Source organism: Trachypithecus francoisi, unplaced genomic scaffold (assembly GCF_009764315.1).
Source record: "Trachypithecus francoisi isolate TF-2019V2 unplaced genomic scaffold, Tfra_2.0 Lachesis_group5, whole genome shotgun sequence".
NCBI lineage: Eukaryota > Metazoa > Chordata > Mammalia > Primates > Cercopithecidae > Trachypithecus > Trachypithecus francoisi.
The window spans coordinates 36633620-36656110 of record NW_022681470.1 but is presented as its reverse complement, the minus strand read 5'-3'; the positions used below and the strand labels follow the sequence as shown (position 1 = coordinate 36656110).

The 22491-nt window shown below is 38.5% G+C and overlaps 1 protein-coding gene across 5 annotated transcripts in view; it reads right to left on the bottom strand.

The window, feature by feature from the left end:
• Positions 1 to 323: 323 nt before the first annotated feature.
• The window catches only part of TOR1AIP1 (torsin 1A interacting protein 1), a 41016-nt gene continuing 18848 nt past the window's right edge, over positions 324 to 22491 (bottom strand). For 4 of the 5 annotated variants that reach the window (XM_033198589.1, XM_033198592.1, XM_033198591.1 and 1 more), the window contains 8 exons: positions 21336 to 21377; positions 20128 to 20214; positions 16824 to 16880; positions 13045 to 13086; positions 12241 to 12309; positions 7677 to 7721; positions 7259 to 7315; positions 326 to 2957 (listed from right to left, as the gene is read on the bottom strand). In XM_033198589.1, coding sequence (XP_033054480.1) covers positions 2170 to 2957; positions 7259 to 7315; positions 7677 to 7721; positions 12241 to 12309; positions 13045 to 13086; positions 16824 to 16880; positions 20128 to 20214; positions 21336 to 21377 — 1187 coding nt within the window. In that variant the 3' untranslated portion in view covers positions 326 to 2169. Of the gene's footprint in view, positions 2958 to 7258; positions 7316 to 7676; positions 7722 to 12240; positions 12310 to 13044; positions 13087 to 16823; positions 16881 to 20127; positions 20215 to 21335; positions 21378 to 22491 lie in introns of all 5 variants that reach the window. The other variant, XM_033198590.1, reaches the window with a different exon arrangement.

Below are 22491 nucleotides of genomic sequence, written 5' to 3'. Positions count from 1 at the left end.
GGGGAAAGGGGAAAGGGAAAGGAAAAGGAAAAGGAAAGGAAAGGAAAGGAAGAAGGAAAGAAAGAAAGAAAGAAGAAAGAAAGAAAAGCTGCTGTGGAGATTCTTTTGCCAAGTCAGGAATGCCTAAATTAACTGTATTTTTACAAACCCTAAGTGCCGAGATAAAATGGAAAGTTATGGCTATTCCACTTCTAACCAATGTACTTGCAAATGGCTCCAATTCTTTGGTTTTTGTTTCTCCTACCCAAGGTTGCTAAAATTGTTCAAGGAAAAGACTTGGATTTCTTTTTTTAAATATGATAAATCATTAAATATATAACACAGAGAGTACAAACCAAGAAAGTAAATTTATTTAAATTACTAAAATAGCTTTTAAAGTCATTTACAGATCAGCTGCTATAATTATTTTTCCTGAAAGACATAGGTAACATATTACTTTTAAATTACTTGGGTCAGTGAAACATTTAATAAAAACATTTATTTCTCTATATAATATGTATGTATAAAATAAGCCTTTTCAGAAACTCTGGTTTTCATAATCCTCTGTAAATCAGATGATCTGACTTCTAAGAGGAATAAATTATAGTAAGGGGCATACATTTATGAATACTGGTAGTACTAGAGGAAAGAAGTTAGACCACTCTACTACCACTTGTGGAACTCTCAAAGGGTAAATGACAAAGCCAATGACTGACTCTCTCTAAAAACAGTATTTACATTTAATGGTTTGTGGACAATAAAAAAACAAGGTCGATAGATCTAGAATTGTAACATTTTAAGAAAACCACAGCAGTTGACAGATGAGAAAGCTCAATTATAGATGCAAAGTTGTAACTATACTACTATAGTAGTAAAGAAATACATTTCACACTCTTCATATAAGTTCACTATCTTGGCTTGAGGCACTCCATAACATGTATCACGTGCATAGTAAATCTTTATATTTGCTATGGCGTTGCACTAGAGGACCTGGACTGCAACAACTGGATGCGCAGAAAACAAAATCTTCTTCAATAGCCCAGGACAGCAGGTTAACAAATGGTTTGTCAATTCCTGAAACTATTTCTTAATTCAAAACAAAAGCTTCAGGATGTGTCCAACATAAACTGTTACGAATTGACCTAGTCTTTTTTTTTTTTTTTTCTTTTTGAGACAGAGTTTCGTTTTTGTTGCCCAGGCTGGAGGGCAATAAGCCTGGTCTCGGCTTACTGCAACCTCTGCCTCCCGGGTTCAAGCAATTCTCCTGCCTCAGCCTCCCAAGTAGCTGGGATTACAGGCATGTGCCACCATGCCCAGCTATTTTTGTATTTTTAGTAGAGACGGGGTTTCACCATGTTGACCAGACTGGTCTCAAACTCCTGACCTCAGGTGATCCACCTGCCTCGGCCTGACCTACTCTTAAGAGTCAAGTGAACAAATATATTAAATCTTGCAATATACATGAAGAATCCTTGGGAGGGCCAAGAATTTTTCTTCAAGGAAGGAAAAAGGAGATATAAAAAACAAATCCCAATGGAATCCACCAAGATTAACAGTTCATATACCTATGTTTGACTAACCTATATCTCAGTGGATTACTGTAACATTTCCTCCCTTCAGCTTCCCCATTAATTTCTTCCTTGCCTTGTTCTTTCCATCTTCCAAGAAACAAAAGAAAAAAATTCCAAACACACACCTACGTGACCTTTCATTACTTATGTTCCTATAGGCAGAAGCTAAGGAACTCACACCTACATGGTATAAAAGGGAACATAATGGGAAAATCCATGGTTACATTTAGGGAGCAATCTTACTAATAACTCAAGAAACTTAGTGAGAAATCTAAGTTAAAAAATCAGGAAGGTTCATAAGGAGACAAATCCCTTTCACTGGTCATACCATAACTGTAATAATTCAGCCCAGAATCAAAATAGATTCTCTAAGGAACTGCATATTATCTGCACTCCTAAGATACCTTTAACACAGCTCTCAATGGAAACTGAAATGATTCTCTCATATCATAGATAATTAGGTTGAATGAATGATTTTTATGTTCCATGTTTATGTAAGAACTTAATTTCCTTTAAAAAGAAACCAGTTCTTTCAAAAAGAGCTCTGAATTCTGTCTCTGGTTAGAAAATGTGAACAATTCTCAGAACCTGGGACATGATTTTTCTTCTCTCTCACTTCTTATAAGCAGATGCCCCTTTTCAAGGCATTTTCAGGTTGCACAGGCAGAACTAAGTGAGAAATGCGGCTCCAGAGGCCATTCAGTTTGTCTGGGTCCATGTGATTGTAGGAGTTGGGTGTGTTAGAATTGGTGAACTTGACTTTAAGGAAATCTCTTACTTTTTCTTCAACTTCCTTTAGGCCTAGACTGGTTCCAAGTGTCTCTTCCTCCAATAAGACAGTCAGGACTAAGGCTACATCTTTGAAGGCTGCGTTTTCATGGTCACAATATTTGTAGAAGATCAAAGTAGAGCCTGCGGGCAATGACTCAATGCGGTGTACCACAGCTGCATTCTGGCCGTTCTTAAATCCATTGCTCAGTTCTTGGTCTACCTCTAGTTTGACAGTATCACTGTCTTGAGTAGCTTTATCTGTCCCATCAATCCGGATGGCACGGACACTATGAAAAGAAGAATAGGCATCAGCAATTTGTTCACTCAGACACCTAAGCGCTTCTTCAGCATCTCGGGCAGCAGTGAGCAGCAAGATAGCAGGCTGAGACCGAGGATGGGAGCTATTAAGATGTTTTTCCAGGAATATTTGGCTCCTTTTCCACAGCTTCTCATCTTGACCTTGATACTTATTCTTAAGTTGATTCATCTGATTCTGGAACTCTTGAACAGCAGTGGTTTCTACCTCAGGAGTACTAAAGAACCAAAAACTCCCAGAGGCAAGAGCAGCTATCAGAGGAAGTAGCCACCAGCAGTTCCTCTTGACAAAAGATGCATTTTGGGGTTGTCCAGTCACTTCTACTCAGAAAAAAAGAAACGACAGATATAAATACCACTTTCTTAGATTCAAGGCAAGTGACTTTTAAAATCAGTATCAATCTTTGTAAACATTAGGTAAAAGAGAACTTTAAAGAAGAAAGCTGATAATTTTCTTAATAAAATAATTTATCGCATTCTCAAGAAAATCTTACATGCATACACTTTGAATTATGTGTATAAATATGCATATGTTTCTTCAGTATAAAAATATCTTTGAGGAAAAAAGTTTTTAAACAAAAGAAATGGCATAAACAAGTCAGAAAAATAATACAGTTTATAAAGTGAAGTTTATTAATTCCACTGCTAACAGTTGGGAGAAGAGACTATTAAAAGACAATTTATAAAATATCTTTTACTTTAGAAACTCAGCATTCACATGGCTAATTATTCAAGGTGAAATATTTCTGAAGTATATAAAAGGATAAAGAAAAGGATGCAGGCTGGACACAGTGGCTCATGCCTGTAATCCCAGCACTTCGGGAGGCCGAGGCACGCGGATCACGAGGTCAGGAGATCGAGACTGTGAAACCTCGTCTCTACTAAAAATACAAAAAACTAGCTGGGTGTGGTGGCACAAGCCTGTAGTCCCAGCTACTTGGGAGGCTGAGGCAGGAGAATCACTTGAACATGAGAGGCAGAGGCTGCAGTGAGTCAAGATCACGCCACTGCACTCCAGCCTGGGTGACACAGCGAGACTCCATCTCAAAAAAAAAAAAAAAAAAAAAAGAAAAGTATGCAATATGAATGAACATCTTCTACATGTTATAATAGCTAGCTGTCCCTTTAATTTTACTGATGTGTGGCCTTTTGTGGTATGCAAGTTAACACTGGTAAAACTTAGTTTGTAACTCATCGCTAATTACTATTGGCAATAATAATAGTATTTATTTATTTATTTATTTTTGAGACGGAGTCTCGCTTTGCCGCCTAGGCTGGAGAGCATTGGCGCGATCTCGGCTCACTGCAAGCTCCACCTCCCAGGTTCACGCCATTCTCCTGCCTCAGCCTCCCGAGTAGCTGGGACTACAGGCGCCTGCCACTACACCCGGCTAATTTTTTTGTATTTTTAGTAGAGACGGGGTTTCACTGTGTTAGCCAGGATGGTCTCAATCTCCTGACCTCGTGATCCGCCTGCCTCGGCCTCCCAAAGTGCTGGGATTACAGGTGTGAGCCACTGCACCCGGCCATAGTATTAATTTATATTTAGTGCTTTTCAGTTTATAAAGTTCTTTCTCATATTCTACTCCATTTATTCAGTTAATATGATAGTAACAATAATACTTTTAGACCTTTTATTTATTGACTGCTTCAGGCTATTAATTTTAGTAGGAACCTTTTAGAGCAGCAGTTCTCAAGGTGTGATCTGTGGGGTACCTCAAGACCCTATTTAGTGGGGGAGATACCCATGAAGTTAAAACTATTCTTCTAACACTAAGATGTTATTTGACCTTCACCTTGTGTTGACATTTGCACTGATAATGCAAAAGCAATGGTGGGAAAAACTTTTGATGCCTTAGCATGAGTTACAGGGCAGTGGCACCAAACTGTATGAGTGTAGTCGTTATTTTTCACTGCCATGCATTCAAGGTTTAACAAAGCGACATTCCTTTACAAAAGAATGTCCTTTATGAAGCAGTTCATTATTTATCTTATTAAATCTCAATCCTTGAGTACATCTTGTCAATATTCTTTCTGAAGAAATGGGAAGTACGCACAAAGCACTTCTGCTGCTCATACAGTACCATGGTTGTCTCAAGGAAAGTAATTTTGTGCAAATGAATTACAAGATGAATTAGCACATTTTTCAGGAATACTATTTTTTACTTGAAAGAACAAGTAAACTATGGTCAGACTTGTGTATTTTGCAGACATTTGCTTTCAAGTGAAAATGAGGATTTTAGAATCCTCAATTTGCCACGAGTTTGACAACTCCCAATATTGTACTTTAACGCTTTCTTTTTTTTCTGAGATGGAGTCTCGCTCTGTGGCCCAGGATAGCATGAAGTGGTGCCATCTTGGCTCACTGCAACCTCTGCCTCCCGGGTTCAAGTGATTCTCCTGCCTCAGTCTCCTGAGTAGCTGGGATTACAGGTGCATGCCACCATACCCGGCTAATGTTTTTGTATTTTTAGTAGAGACAGGGTTTTGCCATGTTGGCCAGGCTGGTCCTGAACTCCTGACCTCAGGTGATCTGCCCACGTAGGCCTCCCAAAATGTTGGGATTACAGGCGTGAGCCATGGCACCCTACCCTTTAACACTTTTTAAAAGTCTTGAGATTGGCAGTGATATTAACAAATGTGATATTTTATATTACATTCCTAATGTGTCAATGTTTGGAAAAATCTGCATTTCTCAGTCAACCAGTGTTTTCCAAATGACCAGTGCACGATACTCCATTCAAAGTATAAGAAAGACCAATGAATTTTACTGTAATAGAGTACTAAAAGCTCAGTAAGATGGTTTCAGATATCCTATTTCAAGTAACATTTAAGAAACTAACACTTGTTGAGTTTTGGAGAGTTCAAAAAAGAATAGCCACAATTATCTGAAAAGACTATTAAAATTTTTCCTATCTGTATAAAGCTGGATTTTTTGTAGATACTTCAACCAAAATATATTGTAACAGACTGAATACAGAAGCATGTGATAATCCAAATCCATTTTTTAAAGCTAGACATTAAAGAGATCAGAAAAAATGCAAAGCAATCTGATGTGTCACTCATCTTGCTAAATTATTTAAAATCAATTAATAAATATTTTTAAAAATTTTCAACTTTAATTTCCTGGTACATATGGATAGATATAACCCATATTTTCAACAAAAAGCTCTTTGAGGTTCTTAATAACTCTACTAGTGTAAAGCGGTACCAAGAACAAAAAATGTGAGAATCATCATCAATCTATTTTTTTTTTTTTTTTGAGACAGTCTTGTTCTGTTGCCCAGCCTGGAGTGCAGTGGTGCAATCTTGGCTCACTGCAAGCTCTGCCTCCCCGGTTCACGCCATTCTCCTGCCTCAGCCTCCTGAGCAGCTGGGACTACAGGCGCCCACCACTACCCCCAGCTAATTTTCTTCGCGTTTTTTTTTTTTTTTTTTTTTTGAGGCGGGGTCTCGCTCTGTCGCCCGGACTGGAGTGCAGTGGCCAGATCTCAGCTCACTGCAAGCTCCGCCTCCCGGGTTTACGCCATTCTCCTGCCTCAGCCTCCCGAGTAGCTGGGACTACAGGCGCCCGCCACCTCGCCCGGCTAGTTTTTGTATTTTTAGTAGAGACGGGGTTTCACCGTGTTAGCCAGGATGGTCTCGATCTCCTGACCTCATGATCCGCCCGTCTCGGCCTCCCAAAGTGCTGGGATTACAGGCTTGAGCCACCGCGCCCGGCCTCTTCGCGTTTTTTAAGTAGAGACGGGGTTTCACCATGTTAGCCAGGATGGTCTCAATCTCCTGACCTTGTGATCCGCCCACCTCGGCCTCCCAAAGTGGGGGGATTACAGGCTTGAGCCACCGCACCTGGCCTTTCTTTTTTTTTTGAGATGGAGTCTCGCTCTGTCTCCAGGCTGGAGTGCAGTGGTGCGATCTCGGCTCACTGCAACCTCTGCTTCTCGGGTTCAAGCGATTCTCCTGCCTCAGCCTCCTGAGTAGCTGGGACTACAGGCGTGTGCCATATGCCCAGCTAATTTTTGTATTTTTAGTAGAGACGGGGTTTCACCATGTTGGCCAGGACGGTCTCGATCTCTTGATCTCATGATCCGCCTGCCTCGGCCTCCCAAAGTGCTGGGATTACAGGCATAAGCCACCATGCTCAGCCCATGAATTTATTTTCTTAGTACTGTTTCAGGATAATAAGACTTGGAGAACTAAAGAAACTTGCAACAAGGCTGTAAAGGAGGTAAGTGGTCCAATCTAGTTCAAATGCAAGTGTGCAGACTCCAAAAGCCATTGTAATCCCATAAAGTCATGCTCTGGCTGTCTTTCTTTCAATTTAGCATGGTTTCCTCAGTTAACAGTATTAGTAGCTTTACTTATTATTAGCTATTACTTTTGGTCTTATGGACAGTAAAGTGAAGGGGCAATACCAGATGTTGTCTCATATATAGTTTGTCCATAAATAATTTCACTGCTAGTAGAATATATACTTTTTCCTCTAAAGTGCTTAAAATATGATTCTTCAAATAGGATCGAGTCATACTGCTGTCAAAAACCATTTTTAAATAATTATGGAATAATTATGGCTTATCCAATTTTACAGAAATATTTAATTAAAACTGAATACACAAACTTACGTCGGCTGGAGGTTGATGGTGACTGGTTTCCAAGCTCTGATTTCTGAATGCTGTCATCTAATGGTGAGAGTAATAAAATAAGACTATCAACTTATGTTTCATAATTTGAGTATTTATTTCTAGTAGACAAAGAGGATACAAATTCCACCAGGAAAAAAATAAGACAGAGATTAGCCAGAAGCAGAAGAAAAAGTAGAACATCTGAGTGCTGATTAGACTGAGGGCTCCTTGAGACACAAGACCTATTTCTTTCATAGCTGTTCACAGTATATGGTGGGGTCTAGTAGAAAGCACACAATAATTAGTTTTGAGAGAAAGTTTGGAAGTATTTGACCCATAAGTATCTAATGGGATTGGTGAAACTTCCGGGATAAAAAGGACAAAGAAAATAAGCACACCATAATAAAATGAAACATACCACTTGAAAAACTGCCATATATTGAACTCTTGCCTGGTGAAGATGCTGTAAAGAGGGAAGGACAAAAGGTGGATTATAGACTACTGAGCTGTCTGGATAAGGTGTTTTAATATAAAACTCAATCTTAATCTTCACTATTTTCTACCTCAAACCGATTCAGTATTTCATCTGGGGATTCTGACCATTTCAAATAGTAGTAGTATTTTAAAATCACGTTTAAAAACTTCTCATCATTTCTGTTAATAGACAAGTAATTAAGTAATTCTGTTTTAGGCTTGTGGTTAAACAATAGAGCTCAAAATAATTTTCTCACAACTCTGTCAAATCTCTACTTCCATCTAAATTTATTTAGAAAATAAATTAAGCCGGGCACAGTGGCTCAGGCCTGTAATTCCAACAACTCAAGAGGCTGAGGTGAAAGGACAGCTTGAGCACAGGAGTTTAAGACCAGCCTGGGCAACACTGTGAGACCCCATCTCTAAAAAAAAAAAAATTAAAAACAAGAAAAGAAATTAAAAACAATCCTAACCCTTCCCTTTCCCTTCCATCTTTTTTAGCATACCAGCAGGTTTTAAAATCTAAGAGAGGAAATGGAGGGACAGGCTTCAGAAGGTATAGAGGCTATCTCATTCATATGACCTATATTACCAGTATTGCCATCTATCACTTGACTGGAGTTTTATAATTTTTGTATATATAAACGAACTTCCTGGTGGATCTTCTTAGGGTTTTACCAATAACTTTCATTTGAGAAACACTGGAATAACTGGAGGAATAATATTAGCCCTGCTAACATTCAGAAATAGCCTTATTTTTGGTCATATGACAAAAAGCTCCATAATGATGTCATAAGACAAAATGACAGCAAATCTAAGAGGAATATTGTTTTTCAGTTACCAGTTTAGCTTAGGATATTTCATTATTTAGAAGCTTCTAAGTTATGTTATCAAAGTTACAACTAAAATAACAAAATAAAAAAACCTAACCACACAAAACCCAAATCCATCAGATAATGTTTATTTTGAATACTTCACTCCATGGTTGCAAAGATCAAATGAGATAATATACACAAAAATGCTGTGAAGTGCAATTCTATGATGTTAATGAAGGACAGCTAAATAATAATTATGTACCATATATAATATTTATATAATTCATATAACACAAACACATACACAACAGGGTATATACTGCCAAGGCAGGACATCGTCCAAAGGGTAACTGATATCTTTTTCATCAACATTACTAGAGATGCTAACAACAATTCTAAAAAACATCTTTTTAAAAGAAAAAACTCAGCTGGGCACAGTGGCTCATGCCTGTAATCCCAACACTTTTTGGAAGGTCAAGGTGGGTAGATCACCTGAGGTCAGGAGTTTGAGACCAGTCTGGCCAACATGGTGAAACCCTGTCTCTACTAAAATACAAAAATTAGCTGGCTGTGGTGGTGCACCACCAGCTACTTCGGAGGCTGAGGCACGACAATCACTTGAACCGAGGAGGTGGAGGCTGCAGTGAGCTGAGATCACGCCACTGCACTCCAGCCTAGGCAACAGAGCAAGACTCTGTCTCAAAATGAAAAAGAAAAAACTCAAGCTTTTCTAGTCTAAAGAGTATGGTGATAATCAATCACTCTATAACCATCAAGAGTAGAGTGCACAAATCCTCCATAGTTGCTACTGATTCTACAGAAAACATTGTTAACAATAAATAAACCCGGATAATTATGAGATTTTAGACTTTAAAAAATTGTGTTTACACATATAAGGTCATTACAATACTTTAGTTATAGGCACTATTGTCTCTAAAGGCAAGAAAATTGAGGTTCACAAAAGTTAAGGGATTTTACCAAGATTACTCAATTAGTAAGTGGAAGAGCTAGGCCTGGAGCCCAAGAGCTTTAACTACAAATTGTCTTCTTTACCTAAATTTCTGAGACAGGTTCCAAAGCATTTATATTAATGCTCTGACCTCTCCTTGCACATATATTCTTCTCTATAATCATTGTTTTATCACCTGGCAAACAGGAAAAAGTAAAGACAGTGGTTCCCTCTTTCCTAAAAGGTTTGGATGCAGGCAGAAGCCTGAACTGGGACCTGTCTATCCAGGAAACTGGTGCTAACATTGGGTGACAATGTTCCATGGGGTAGAATCTATAGCCCAAGGTTCTTGAACATTCAGGTCTAAAAATGACTTTTTTTCCCTCACCAAAGCAGGTAGAAATATATAAAGAATGAGAGATAAAATGTGGAATGCTAAGAAAACATTTTTAAAAATACTCTTGAAGAGGAATCTATTATATAACGTTGTTTGAAAAATCACTATAGTCTTCTACTTCCATTGAAAATATTTTCTTCTTGCTCATCGTTCTATCTTAAAGTCCTCATGTGGTTGAATGTCTAAAAGATCCTATTACATGCACACGTCTGATATGTTACCGTTACATAACTCTGAAAGCTCAATGTGGTATCTATATATGGTAGGTGGCTAGCAACCAAGGTATAATTCTGTAAGCCATAATAAATATAGTAACTTAAGACAAAGTATTGAAATGCAAACAGATAAAACACTAAAAATTAGCTATCAATTTAGCAACTAAAAATATCTATTTCTGCATTTCAATTAGATGTTCAATATAATTATTTTTTCCTTCTGTATTGCAGTGTCTAATTAGAGGAAAAATTATGCAAACATTTTCTGGTAAGTATGTACTAACTTCACTTATCTGGAAGTCATTTATCTGATATTAATTACTCAGAATATATAGTTAAGAACTAAGAAATGACACAGATGCCTCTGAGCTTTTCACATTATATATACTAAAACTCATGCATTTTTACATCCAAGAGTATCTCTTGGGTCTTCAAATTTAATTTTAATGTTTGATTCTGGTTGTAAACATAATTCTAATAAGCTGAATAATTAATACTTGGTTTCCTAACTACAATAGGTCAGGAAGAGCAAATTATAAGAGGAAATGGTTTTCTAATATCAGGCATATACTCACAGCAATAAGAAATGACAATCGACAATAAGACATGGGCAAAAAGTTACTTTGGTTCTAGGCTGCTGAAGAATTCACTTATATGTGCGCTAAAAAAGTCACTGCTGAGAAAAAATGAATTATGACCACTCCCAGTTTACTGATGGAAAAGCAGGGCCACAGACATCACCTGGTCCAATTACAGAGTTAATTATCCCATGAGCAAGAGATACATGATGTGGATTTTTACATTATCTAAATAAAACTAAGAGAATACCTGATGACCTCCAGACCTATTGTGGCTAGATGAGTAAAGCAGGGAGCGAGGTTAAAGGTCACTTAAAGCAGAGAATATGCATGGACTTTAAAAAAATATGGTCAAGATTTAATGTGGACACATTTCCACAGAAATTATAGAAAGTGAGTTCAGAGTATGATGGTTTTATCATATAAATTTATAGTATTCCTTAAATTCTGTGACATTTAATCCATCTAAAACCTAAACATGAGGCTGGGTGTGGTAGCTCATGCCTGTTATCCCAACACTTTGGGAGACTGAAGCAGGCAGATCACTAGAGGTCAGCAGTTCAAGACCAGCCTGGCCAACATGGTGAAACCCCGTCTCTACTAAAACTACAGAAATTAGCTGGGCGTGGTGGCGCATGCATGCAAGTCCTAGCTACTCAGGAGGCTGAGGCACAAGAATGACCTGAATGTGGGAGGCGGAGGCTGCAGTGAGCTGAGATCGTGCCACTGCACTCCAACCTGGGCAAGAGAGGGAGACTTCATCTCAAAAAACACAAAAACAAAACAAAACACAAAAACCTAGAAAGGCTGGGCATGGTGGCTCAAACCTGTAATCCCAGCACTTAGGGAGGCCAAGGCAGGTGGATCATGAGGTCAGGAGTTCAAGAGCAGCCTGACCAATATGTTGAAACTCCATCTATACTAAAACTACAAAAATTAGCTGGGTGTGTAAAAATACAAAAATTAACCAGGTGTGGTGGTGCACACCTGCAGTCCTAGCTACTTGGGAGGCTGAGGCAGGAGAACTGCTTGAACCCGGGAGGCAGAGGTTGCAGTAAACCGAGATTGCACCACTGTACTCCAGCCTGGGCGACAGAGACAGACTCCATCTCAAAAACAAAACAAAACAAAAAACAGAAAAAAACAAAACAAAACCCTAAACATGAAAATATAACTTGTGCATTTCAGCCTTTATTATGTAAAATTATGAGTATACAAAGCTGTTCCAAAATCTGCTAAAAGCAAAAAATAAGTATTGTCAAAAGAGTAGAATTTCATTATTGTATACAGACTGTATTGCTGCTAGAACTGAGAGCTTGTTAAGACCCATCAATCTCTGGTTTGCTCCTGCCAGTATTTACATTCTACACACACCTAGCCCATGTGCTGCCAGTCCAAGCAAATAGAAATTACTAACCTAGTAATCATAGCTGTACTTTATTAGTGAAATCACAAACAACCTAAATGTTTACCTGAAGAACTAAACATTTTTGTCAAGAAAAACATAGCCAATATGCTTCAGATTATTTCACTAACAGAGCTTTATCTACTTACTTTGCATCCTAGTTCTTATTCTTGCAGTCTGCGGGGCCCATTCCTCAAGAGTTCTTTGATATCCTGAGCCTGAAGCAAATACATATATCAAAAGATAATTTCCCATACTTTGAAAGTTTATACCATATTCCAGTGCTATAAAATTAATCTATCAGAAAGACAAAATAAAAGAGGGGAAGAAAACAATAAAAGCAATAGTTTCATAAGTAAAAAATAATTTCAAAGGATCCTATCAGTGAGGATGAACCACTTCCTACAGCAAAGCAGGTAGCAAATAAATGTATTATCACCCAATATAAATTACTTGTGGTAAAACAGCCCTGAACACATTTCCACATCACAGAGTAATTATTACAGGTAGTACCAATCCGTGGTGAATTAAAAAGGTAAAGAGGGGTAACACGACTTGAAATTTTATTACGACTTTTGTTGGGAGAATGAGGCAAGGTTAGAATTGATTGACTGAGGCTGGGCGCGGTGGCTTATGCCTGTAATCCCAGCACTTTGGCAGGCCGAGGTGGGCGGATCACAAGGTCAGGAGATTGAGACCATCCTGGCTAACACGGTGAAACCCCGTCTCTACTAAAAATTCAAAAAATTAGCCGGACAAGGTGGTGGGCGCCTATAGTCCCAGCTACTCAGGAGGCTGAGGCAGGAGAATGGTGTGAACCTGGGAGGCGGAGCTTGCAGTGAGCTGAGATAGCACCACTGCACTCCAGCCTGGGCGATAGAGTGAGACCCCGCGTCAAAAAAAAAAAAAAAAAATTGATTGACTGAAAAAAGAGCAAGCAACCAACTACTTACTCAGCACTGAAGGTTGCTTATCATGAGCTGTGAAGTTGCGACCTGAAACAGAAAACAGGGATAAGGTCATAGAATACTTGAAAATAACAACAAAAAACATGCTGCATAGACATTTTGCTTGTTTACTGTGGATACTAAAAACAAACAACAAACAAAAAACATTCATCGGTTTCAAGCATGTAAGTATATAAGTGTGTGTGTGTATATATATATATAAACCATGCATATACTATATATATATATATAAAGTGTGTATTTCTTTTCCCCTCATTTCTAAACTTCAAAATGTTTAGGAATCGGACAACAAGAAGGAGTCAGTTTTAGGATCAGTACCATCAAAACAATGACTACGTATAGTCAATGTGTATCAGCTATTGAGTATAATTTTGCTTAATTCTTTTTTGTTGAGACAGGGTCTGACTCTGTCACCCAGGCTGGAGTGCAGTGGTGCAATCTCAGCTCACTGCAACCCTTGCTTCCCGGGTTCAAGATATTCTCCTGCCTCAGCTTCCCAAGTACTTGGGATGACAGGTGTACACCACCACGCAAGACTAAATGTTTTGTATTTTTAGTAGAGACAGGGTTTCACCATGTTTGCCAGGCTGGTCTCAAACTCTTGACCTCAAATGATTTGCCTGCCTCGCCCTCCCAAAGTGCTGGGATTACAGGCATGAGCCACCGTGCCCAGCCAATTTTGCTTAATTCTTGTGTGGCAGATGCTATTGTTGTTCCCATTTTATAAATAAGGGAAAACCAGCTGGATGCGGTGGCTCATGCCTATAATCCCAGCACTTTGGGAGGCCAAGGTGGGCAGATCACAAGGTCAGGAGATCAAGACCATCCTGGCTAACATGGTGAAACCCTGTCTCTACTAAAAATACAAAAAAAAATTAGCCCAGCATGGTGGCAGGTGCCTGAAGTCCCAGCTACTCGGGAGGCTGAGGCAAGCAGGAGAATGTCATGAACGTGGGAGGTGGAGCTTGCTATGAGCCAAGATTGTGCCACTGCACTACAGCCTGGGCGACAGAGCGAGACTCTATGTCGAAAAAAAAAAAGGGGGGGAACCAAAATTGGTAATTTTTCCAAAATTATATATCTAAAAGTAGTGGGGCCGAGATACAAATCCAGGCAGTCCATATCATATACCACATACCATACCATAGAGAAATGGTATGTACTATCTATGCAGATTTATGGACATTGCAAAGTAGTTATAAAGTAAAACATGCTACTTCAGGTTTTGAGGAGGTATTTAAGGATAATTGTAAAATGACACAATGGGATGACTAACAAATGACATTACAATTATAACAAGGTGAATTTTCAAATCTGCCCTGAGGAAATGAGTTACTCTTTGATGATAAATACAAGTATCCATTTACATTTATTTATTTTCAACTTTTTCTGAATACAAACATATGGTAGCTGTTTTAAAAAAGTGCCATTCTAGAAACGCGTAATTTAAAAATTCACGAATATCTATCTGTTAAGTATGTGCAAAACATTGAATGTAGAAATACTACAGTAAGTAAGACAGATATATATTCTCTCAGCTTTGTTTTCAGTCTATACTAAAAATATACTTTTTAAAAAGTGGATACATACCTTTTAATACTTTCTTTCATCAAATTCTAAGACATACTTTTTAAAAAATGGCCTCTGATCTACAGATGTATCTTTTAATTAATGGTATGGCACAGTTTAACTGGATGGTTTTTCTTTCTCATTGATACATAAAATCAATAGTATCTTAAAGTCAATGAAATACATCTTGATCACCTTTTCATTAGTATATATAACTCATCATATATAACTCATTTTTCATTTCTAAATAGTATTTTTTTTTTTTTTGAGATGGAGTCTCACTCTGTCACCCAGGCTGGAGTGCAGTGGTGCGATCCCAGCTCACTGCAGCCGTCGCCTCTTGGGGTCAAACGATTTTTCTACCTCAGCCTCCCAAGTAGCTGGAATTACAGGCACCTACCATCACACTTGGTTAATTTTTGTAGTTTTAGCAGAGACGGGGTTTCACCATGTTGGCCAGGCTGTTCTCGAACTCCCGGCCTCAAGTAATCCACCTGCCTCGGCCTCCCACAGTGCTGGGATTATAGGTGTGAGCCACCGCCCCCAGCCTAAATAGTATCTCACTGCATGGGTATAACATCATTTATACGGGTAGATACATTTAAGAATTTCCAAAGATCAAAGATTTGGAGTAAAATAGGGCAAATACATAAAATAATTCAAAGAGTAATTTTCCACAACTGATTTTTTTCCAGCAGCTAATTCATTTTGTCTGATTTTATAGTCACAAATCCAGAACCTACTAAAAATTAAAATGAAAAATATAAAATTGAATTATATAAATACAATGATTATAAAACAGATTTCCAAAGGCTTTTTCATTTTTTCTTTTTTTTGAAACGGAGTCTCACTCTGTCGCCCAGACTGGAGTGTAGTGACGCAATCTCTACTCACTGCAAGCTCCGCCTCCTCCTGGGTTCAGGCCATTCTCCTGCCTCAGCCTCCCGAGTAGCTAGGACTATAGGTGTCTGCCACCATGCCCAGCTAATTTTTGTGTTTTCAGTAGAGATGGGGTTTCACCATGTTGGCCAGGATGGTCTCGGTCTCTCGACCTCGTGATCCACCTGCCTCAGCCTCCCAGTGCTGGGATTACAGGCGTGAGCCACCATGCCCGGCCTTCCAAAGGCTTTTTCTTAAGAAAAGGAAGTAATGTGGAAGGAATAAAAAAGTTCTTGAAGGTTTTTACATACAAAGATATTTTTGGTTAATAACTCAGATTTTGGGAGACTTGATTTAAAAATGTCAAAAGAAAAAAACAGTAGTACCAAAATAATAAAGGTGGCTGGGTGCAATGGTTCACACCTGCAATCCCAGCATTTTGGGAGGCTGATGTGGGAGGAATGCTTGCGCCCAAAAGTTTGAGACCAGCCTGAGCAACACAGTGAGACTCCGTCTCTAAAAAAATTTAAAAATTAGTTGGGCATGGTGGCACGTGCCTATAGTCTTAGCTACACAGGAAGCTGAGGCAGGAGGATCCCTTGAACCCAGGAGTTCGAGGCTGCAGTGAACCATGATCGCACCACTACACTTGCCTGGGCAACAGAGCGAGAACCTGTCTCAAAAAAATAAAAAAGAAAAGAAAATAATAAAGTTAAAAAAAATGTCACCAATGATTCTTAAGCAAATCATTATTAGCATTTTGGTATATTACTTTCCAATCTTTTTTTGTTATATTTTCTCAATATTTGATCACAAAAATTTTCAGTTGTAAGACTGAAATGACTATTTATATACCCATCACCGAGCTTGCCATTAACTTTTTATTACATGTGCTTTATCACTTATTCATTCATCCTTCCAAACTTTTACAACAGAGTTGAAATTGTACTAATATAAAATTTTATGTCCTTATTAGAATAAGTGCATATAAATAGGCTCAAACTACTACATTAGTCTGTTAAAAACAATCAACCCATTTATATTGCTAGCAAAGACATTCAACAATTCACAGGAAGCAGTAGTTTCTTTGCTTGTTTTTTAAGTTCAAATTCAGGTTTGGATATAGAGAATAACAACTCCATAAGCATCATATAAGGTCAAGGGGTAGAGATATATTGGATAAGTTTTTTTTTTTTTTTAGTATTCATTATTCCTCTTTTTCAATATTTACATTAAATTTCAAAAGACGATCTTCAAAAATAGGAACAGCATTTGACCAAGCTCACAGGTAGACCTGTAAACACAGCTTTACTTACTTTGTGATGACTGCCAAAATGATTCTGTATATTGACTAGATGATCTGGTGGCTTTATCTAAAAAATAAAAAACAGTACACTATAAATAATATTCAACTTTTAAACTGCACATTTTATAAGATAACAGTGAGAAATTAATAAAAAGAGCAAAAATTTTCAGATAACTCCCAGGTGGTTAAAAACTTGGATGCATAATTTATTTTAAAAAGTTTCTAGGCTGGGTGCAGTGGCTTTTACCTATAAGCCCAACACACTGGGAGGCTGAGGCAAGTGGATCACCTGAGGTTAGGAGTTCGAGACCAGCCTGGCCAACATGGTGAAACCCCCGTCTCCACTAAAAATACAAAAATTATCTGGGCGTGGTGGCACGTGCCTGTAATCCAAGCTACTTAGGAGGCTGAGAGCAGGAGAACTGCTTGAACCCAGGAGGCAGAGGTGCAGTGAGCCGAGATCGCACCACTGTACTCCAGCCTGAGCGACAGAGTGAGACTCCATCTCAAAAAAAAAAAAGGTTAAAAAAGTTTCTAAAGTGTCATGTCACATCTAAAAAATTAGCTAATAATCACTTAAAAATTTGTTATGATACAGAACATGCTACAAGGTAATGCGATAATAAAACCTTTGAGTTGAGAAACATTTTGTAAGTTTACAACAGTGGATCATCTTGAAATCATTAGTATCCAGTTTTGCTTTAAATTTTTATTGCAAGTGGGCAATATTTTTGTATACTCTTTTTCTTTCTTTCTTCTTCTTCTTTTTTTTTTTTTTTAAAGACATGGAGTCTCACGTTATTGCCCAGGCTGGTCTTGAACTGAAGGGATCCTCCTGCCTCAGCCTCCTCAGTATTTGGGATTATAGGTACCTATCACCATGCCTTGCTTTCAGTCTACTCTTCTTAAAAACATATAAAAGTAGAATTTTTATATGTTTTTAAGTAGAAAAGTTTCCATATAAAAATAGAATTTATAATTAAATTAGTTTAAAAGTAATCAGGTTGCTGTTTTGGAAATAGACACATTGACACAAAAAGGTGAAGTGGCCATTTTTTTTTTGAGACGGAGTCTCACTCTGTCACCCAGGCTGAAGTGCGATGGCACGATCACAGGACCTGGGGTTTATGTACTTCCAAATAGTTATGCTGGTAGCAATGGCAGCAAACTATTGGCTATATAAATGGCTTAAATAATCTCTAATTTTTAGAGCTTCATGTAACACGTATGAACACTAGTAACAGCACTCAGTGTCTACTATGTGCCAGGAAGTGCTTTGCATATATGAATTAATTTAACACTCACAACAATCCAGATGACGAGACTGAGGAACACAGAAGTTAAATAACTCTCTAAGGGCAAACAGCTAAAAAGTGAAGGAATGGAACCCAGGAATTCTGGCTAGACACTACCAGCGTGTTACAAATCTCCATTTCTATATCAAGAATACATAGGAAAAATGAGGAAGGGTGGGAAATACACAGAATGCCAAATGCCCATCAACCGGCTTATAATGCCAGGCATGGTGGCCCACACCTATAATCTCAGCACTTTGGGAGGATGAGGCAGGAGAATTGCTTAAGCCTGGGAGGTCGAGGCTGCAGTGAGCCATGGTCGCATCACTGCACTCAAACCTGGGTGACAGAGGAAGATCCTGTTTCAAAAAAATAAAAAACAAAAACAAAACCAGGTTACGTACTTATTTTTAGTTTATTTTGTTTTTGTTTTTGTTTTTTTTTTTGAGACGGAGTCTCACTCTGTCGCCCAGGCTGGAGTGCAGTGGCGTGATCTCGGCTCACTGCAAACTCCGCCTCCCGGGTTCACGCCATTCTCCTGCCTCAGTCTCCCGAGTAGCTGGGACTACCGGCACCTGCCACCAGGCCTGGCTAATTTTTTTGTATTTTTAGTAGAGACGGGGTTTCATCGTGTTAACCAGGATGATCTCTATCTCCTGACCTTGTGATTCGCCTGCCTCGGCCTCCCAAAGTGCTGGGATTACAGGCGTGAGCCACTGCGCCTGGCCTTATGTACTTATTTTTAAAGTGAAATGATGAAGTAGACCAGGCGCGGTGGCTGAAGCCTGCAATCCCAGCACTTTGGGAGGCCGAGACGGGTGCATCACCAGGTCAGGAGATCGAGACCACCCTGGCCAACATGGTGAAACCCCGTCTCTACTAAAAAATACAAAAAACTAGCCGGACGAGGTGGCGGGCGCCTGTAATTCCAGCTACTCGGGAGGCTGAGGCAGGAGAATGGCGTGAACCTGGGAGGCGGAGCTTGCAGTGAGCTGAGATCAGGCCACTGCACTCCAGCCTGGGCGACAGAGCAAGACTCCGTCTCAAAAAAAAAAAGAAATGATGAAGTAAAGAATAGGAATTACAGGTCAGGCATGGTGGCTCACACCTGTAATCCCAGCACTTTGGGAGGCAGAGGCAGGTGGATCACCTGAGGTCAGGAGTTTAAGACCAGCCTGGCCAACAAGGTGAAATCTCATCTCTACTAAAAATACAAAAATTAGCCAGGTGTGGTGGTGCACACCTGTAATCCCAGCTACTCGGGAGGCTGAGGCAGGAGAATCACTTGAACCCGGGACGCAGAGGCTGCAGTGAGCCGATATCGCGCCACTGCACTCCAGCCTGGGTGACAGAGCGAGACTCTGCCTCAAAAAAAAAAAAAAAAGAATTGGAATTACAGAAATTTTAAGGAGGTGGTGAGGGGAAAGTGCAGGACTAAAGTATAAAATTACTCATTATTTACAGAGTTTACAAATTTGTTTAGCATTATCTTTTGGGGGGGGATCTTGTTCAACATTATCTTAAGCCTCAAACTGGTATTTTTCTCTCTTTAGTCTTTAGTCAACTCTTTCATTGAATCAACTTAAATTCACATAAACAATCAGAATTTGTTAATTAATAACTTGGTTTGAATTTGAAAACCCAGAGATAAAGGTAGTTATCTAATTAAATGAAAACTTCCTAAAAGTAACACTCCAGATAGTGTTGTCAGTTCTAATGGCAATGTGATTAGTTTCTCTATAAAATTCAAAAACAACAAATAACTCTTCCTTTGAGCACAAAAGTATCTTATTTTCCACAAATATCAAAAAAAGCTAAAAGTGATTTGTTTAGATATCATGACATATTATTAATCAGATCTATACATGAAATAATTAATTTTAATAAATATTAAAAGAAAAAATCATGACTTTTTATAAAGTATTAATAAAAATTTGAAAGTTTTTTTTAAAAAGCAAATTCATGGAATACCAAAGATAGTTCTATGAGAAGAGTCACATGTATATAAAGCAACGTTACCTCCAGATTCATCAGAATCCCTGGATCTGGCCTTAACAGTAGTGACACTGCTCTGAGAGCTGTCTTGATCATCTTCTTCAGTTTCTCCTAAAGACAAGTAAACAGTATACTAGTATAGTCTTATTTTAATGCTCAAAAGATCTGAATTTTAAAAAACCAAGCAAGTAATTTAACATTAAGAGAAGGCTTTTAGGTTATCAGATACAGATCTGCTGTTTGTTTATCATGCTTATTATTTTAAATCCCAAAGTTCCAAATGAACTAAAATTGAGCTTAGTTTGTGTTCTCTGGGGCACATAATACTTTCCTAAATAAATATTCACAGTAATATCTAAAAAACTATATTCTAAGCCTTTAATGTGGAGTCAAAAATGAACGGATGAGCATTAAACAGTGGAAAAAGTTTATGGGGAGGAAAACTACATATAATTAGTGTGTAGTTAAATTCAGATGTGTGTTTGTGTGTGTGTGTTGGTGGTGGAGGGGTAGTGTACACACACCTGCACACAAACATTCTATTATGCAGGTGACCACCCTCAGATCATGCTGGGCTTCAAAAAAAGCTAAATTTTACTCCTGTACTTTTCAAACATAAACTGATTATGAGAATTTGGAAAACTGATTATTTTAATACCATAATAGCAAATATTACCTTTGCTTAAAACGAACCCAAATAGACAAAAGATGATTAAAATGTAAGGCTGTCATCACTCATTCTATCTTTCCTATTATTTCTGCCCAGTTAACAGTTTAGATAAGCATGATTTTTTTCATGAAGAAAAATACATTATTTTCTGTTCTCACTTTTTTAAGAGATGGGGTCTCACTACGTTGCCCAGGCTGGAGTGCAGTGGCTATTCACAGGTACAATCCCACTACTGATCAGCATGGGAGTTTTGACCTGGTCCGTTTCTGAACTGAATGGATTCACCCCTCTTTAGGCAACACGGTGGTCCCCCGCTCCCGGGAGGCCACCATATTGATGCCAAACTTAGTGCAGACACCCGGTCGGCATAGCACACTACAGACAGCCCAGAACTCCTGGACTCAAGTGATCCTCCTGCCTCAGCATCCTGAGTAGCTGGGACTACAGGCATGTGCCACAGTCCCCGGCTCTGCTCTCACTTCTTAAGTATCTATCAGAATGGCTTCTAATGTAAAGAAAAAGACTTAAAATATTTATTGTATGGTATTTACAAATAAAATACCTTCTTCAGAGAAATTGACCTTCTGTTGGACACTGGTGGCTTCTAGAAGAGAAAAGCATACATCAAATATTAAACATATAACATCAAAAGTTAAAGCTTAGGAAAAAAAGTTAAAGCTTAGGAATAAAAAAAGCATCTCATTTAGGAAAATGAACGTAAGGACACATTAAATACATTCTTTTCCTGTTAAATCACTAAGAATTGGCCGGGGGTAGTGGCTCACGCCTATAATCCCAGCACTTTGGGAGGCCAAGGTGGGTGGATCACTTGAGGTCAGGAGTCTGAGACCAGCCTGGTCAACATGGTAAAACCCTGTCTCTACTAAAAATACAAAACTCAGCCAGGCGTGGTTGTGCGTGCCAGCTACTCGGAAGCCTGAGGCAGGAGAACAGTTTGAACCTGGGAAACAGAGGTTGCAGTGAGCCGAGATCGCGCCACTATACACCAGCCTGGGCGATAGAGCAAGACTCTGTCTCAAAACAAACCAAAAAAGGAAATGAAGTGTTTAATTTTCCTTCAGTCGCAGGTCTATTTTTACTCTAAAATGTAACCTTCATATGCAAAAAAACCATTAAATTCTACATTGAGAAATATTCTAGTGTGTATAGGTTTACTATATTCTCATTCTCTTATTTGCCAAATCCCCTATACTCCCTTTAAAAACCAACTACACTAATTGGACTGATGAACCAGTTCTTTAGGGCACCAGTATATCCAAAGAGGAGGAAACGTAAAGAAAATTCTACTTCCGGCGGGTCCATGTACATCACTGTTTTCCAGAGCAACAGAGAATTTGAACAAAAATAAATAAGCAAAACACATCAAATAAACTTGGAACATAGTATTTTTACATGGACTACTGTGAAATTAAAAAAAAAAAAAAGTGAGATGTACCCAAATGCAGGTATTGCACAATTGGTTTAAAATATCACTGAAGGATCATATGTGGAGAAGTAGCGTGATTTAGATTTCTTCAACAAAACTGAGAAAATTTCAGTTTTTAGCTCTACTGATTTTAACCTCAATTTTCTTATTAAAAGGGACAATAGTATTATAGAAAGCAACTGCCAACACATTATATGGTGAATTTGAAAATATTTCTTTTAAATCAATTTAATTAGATTAGTATAATACTAGTCAAGCTTTGAGTTCCACT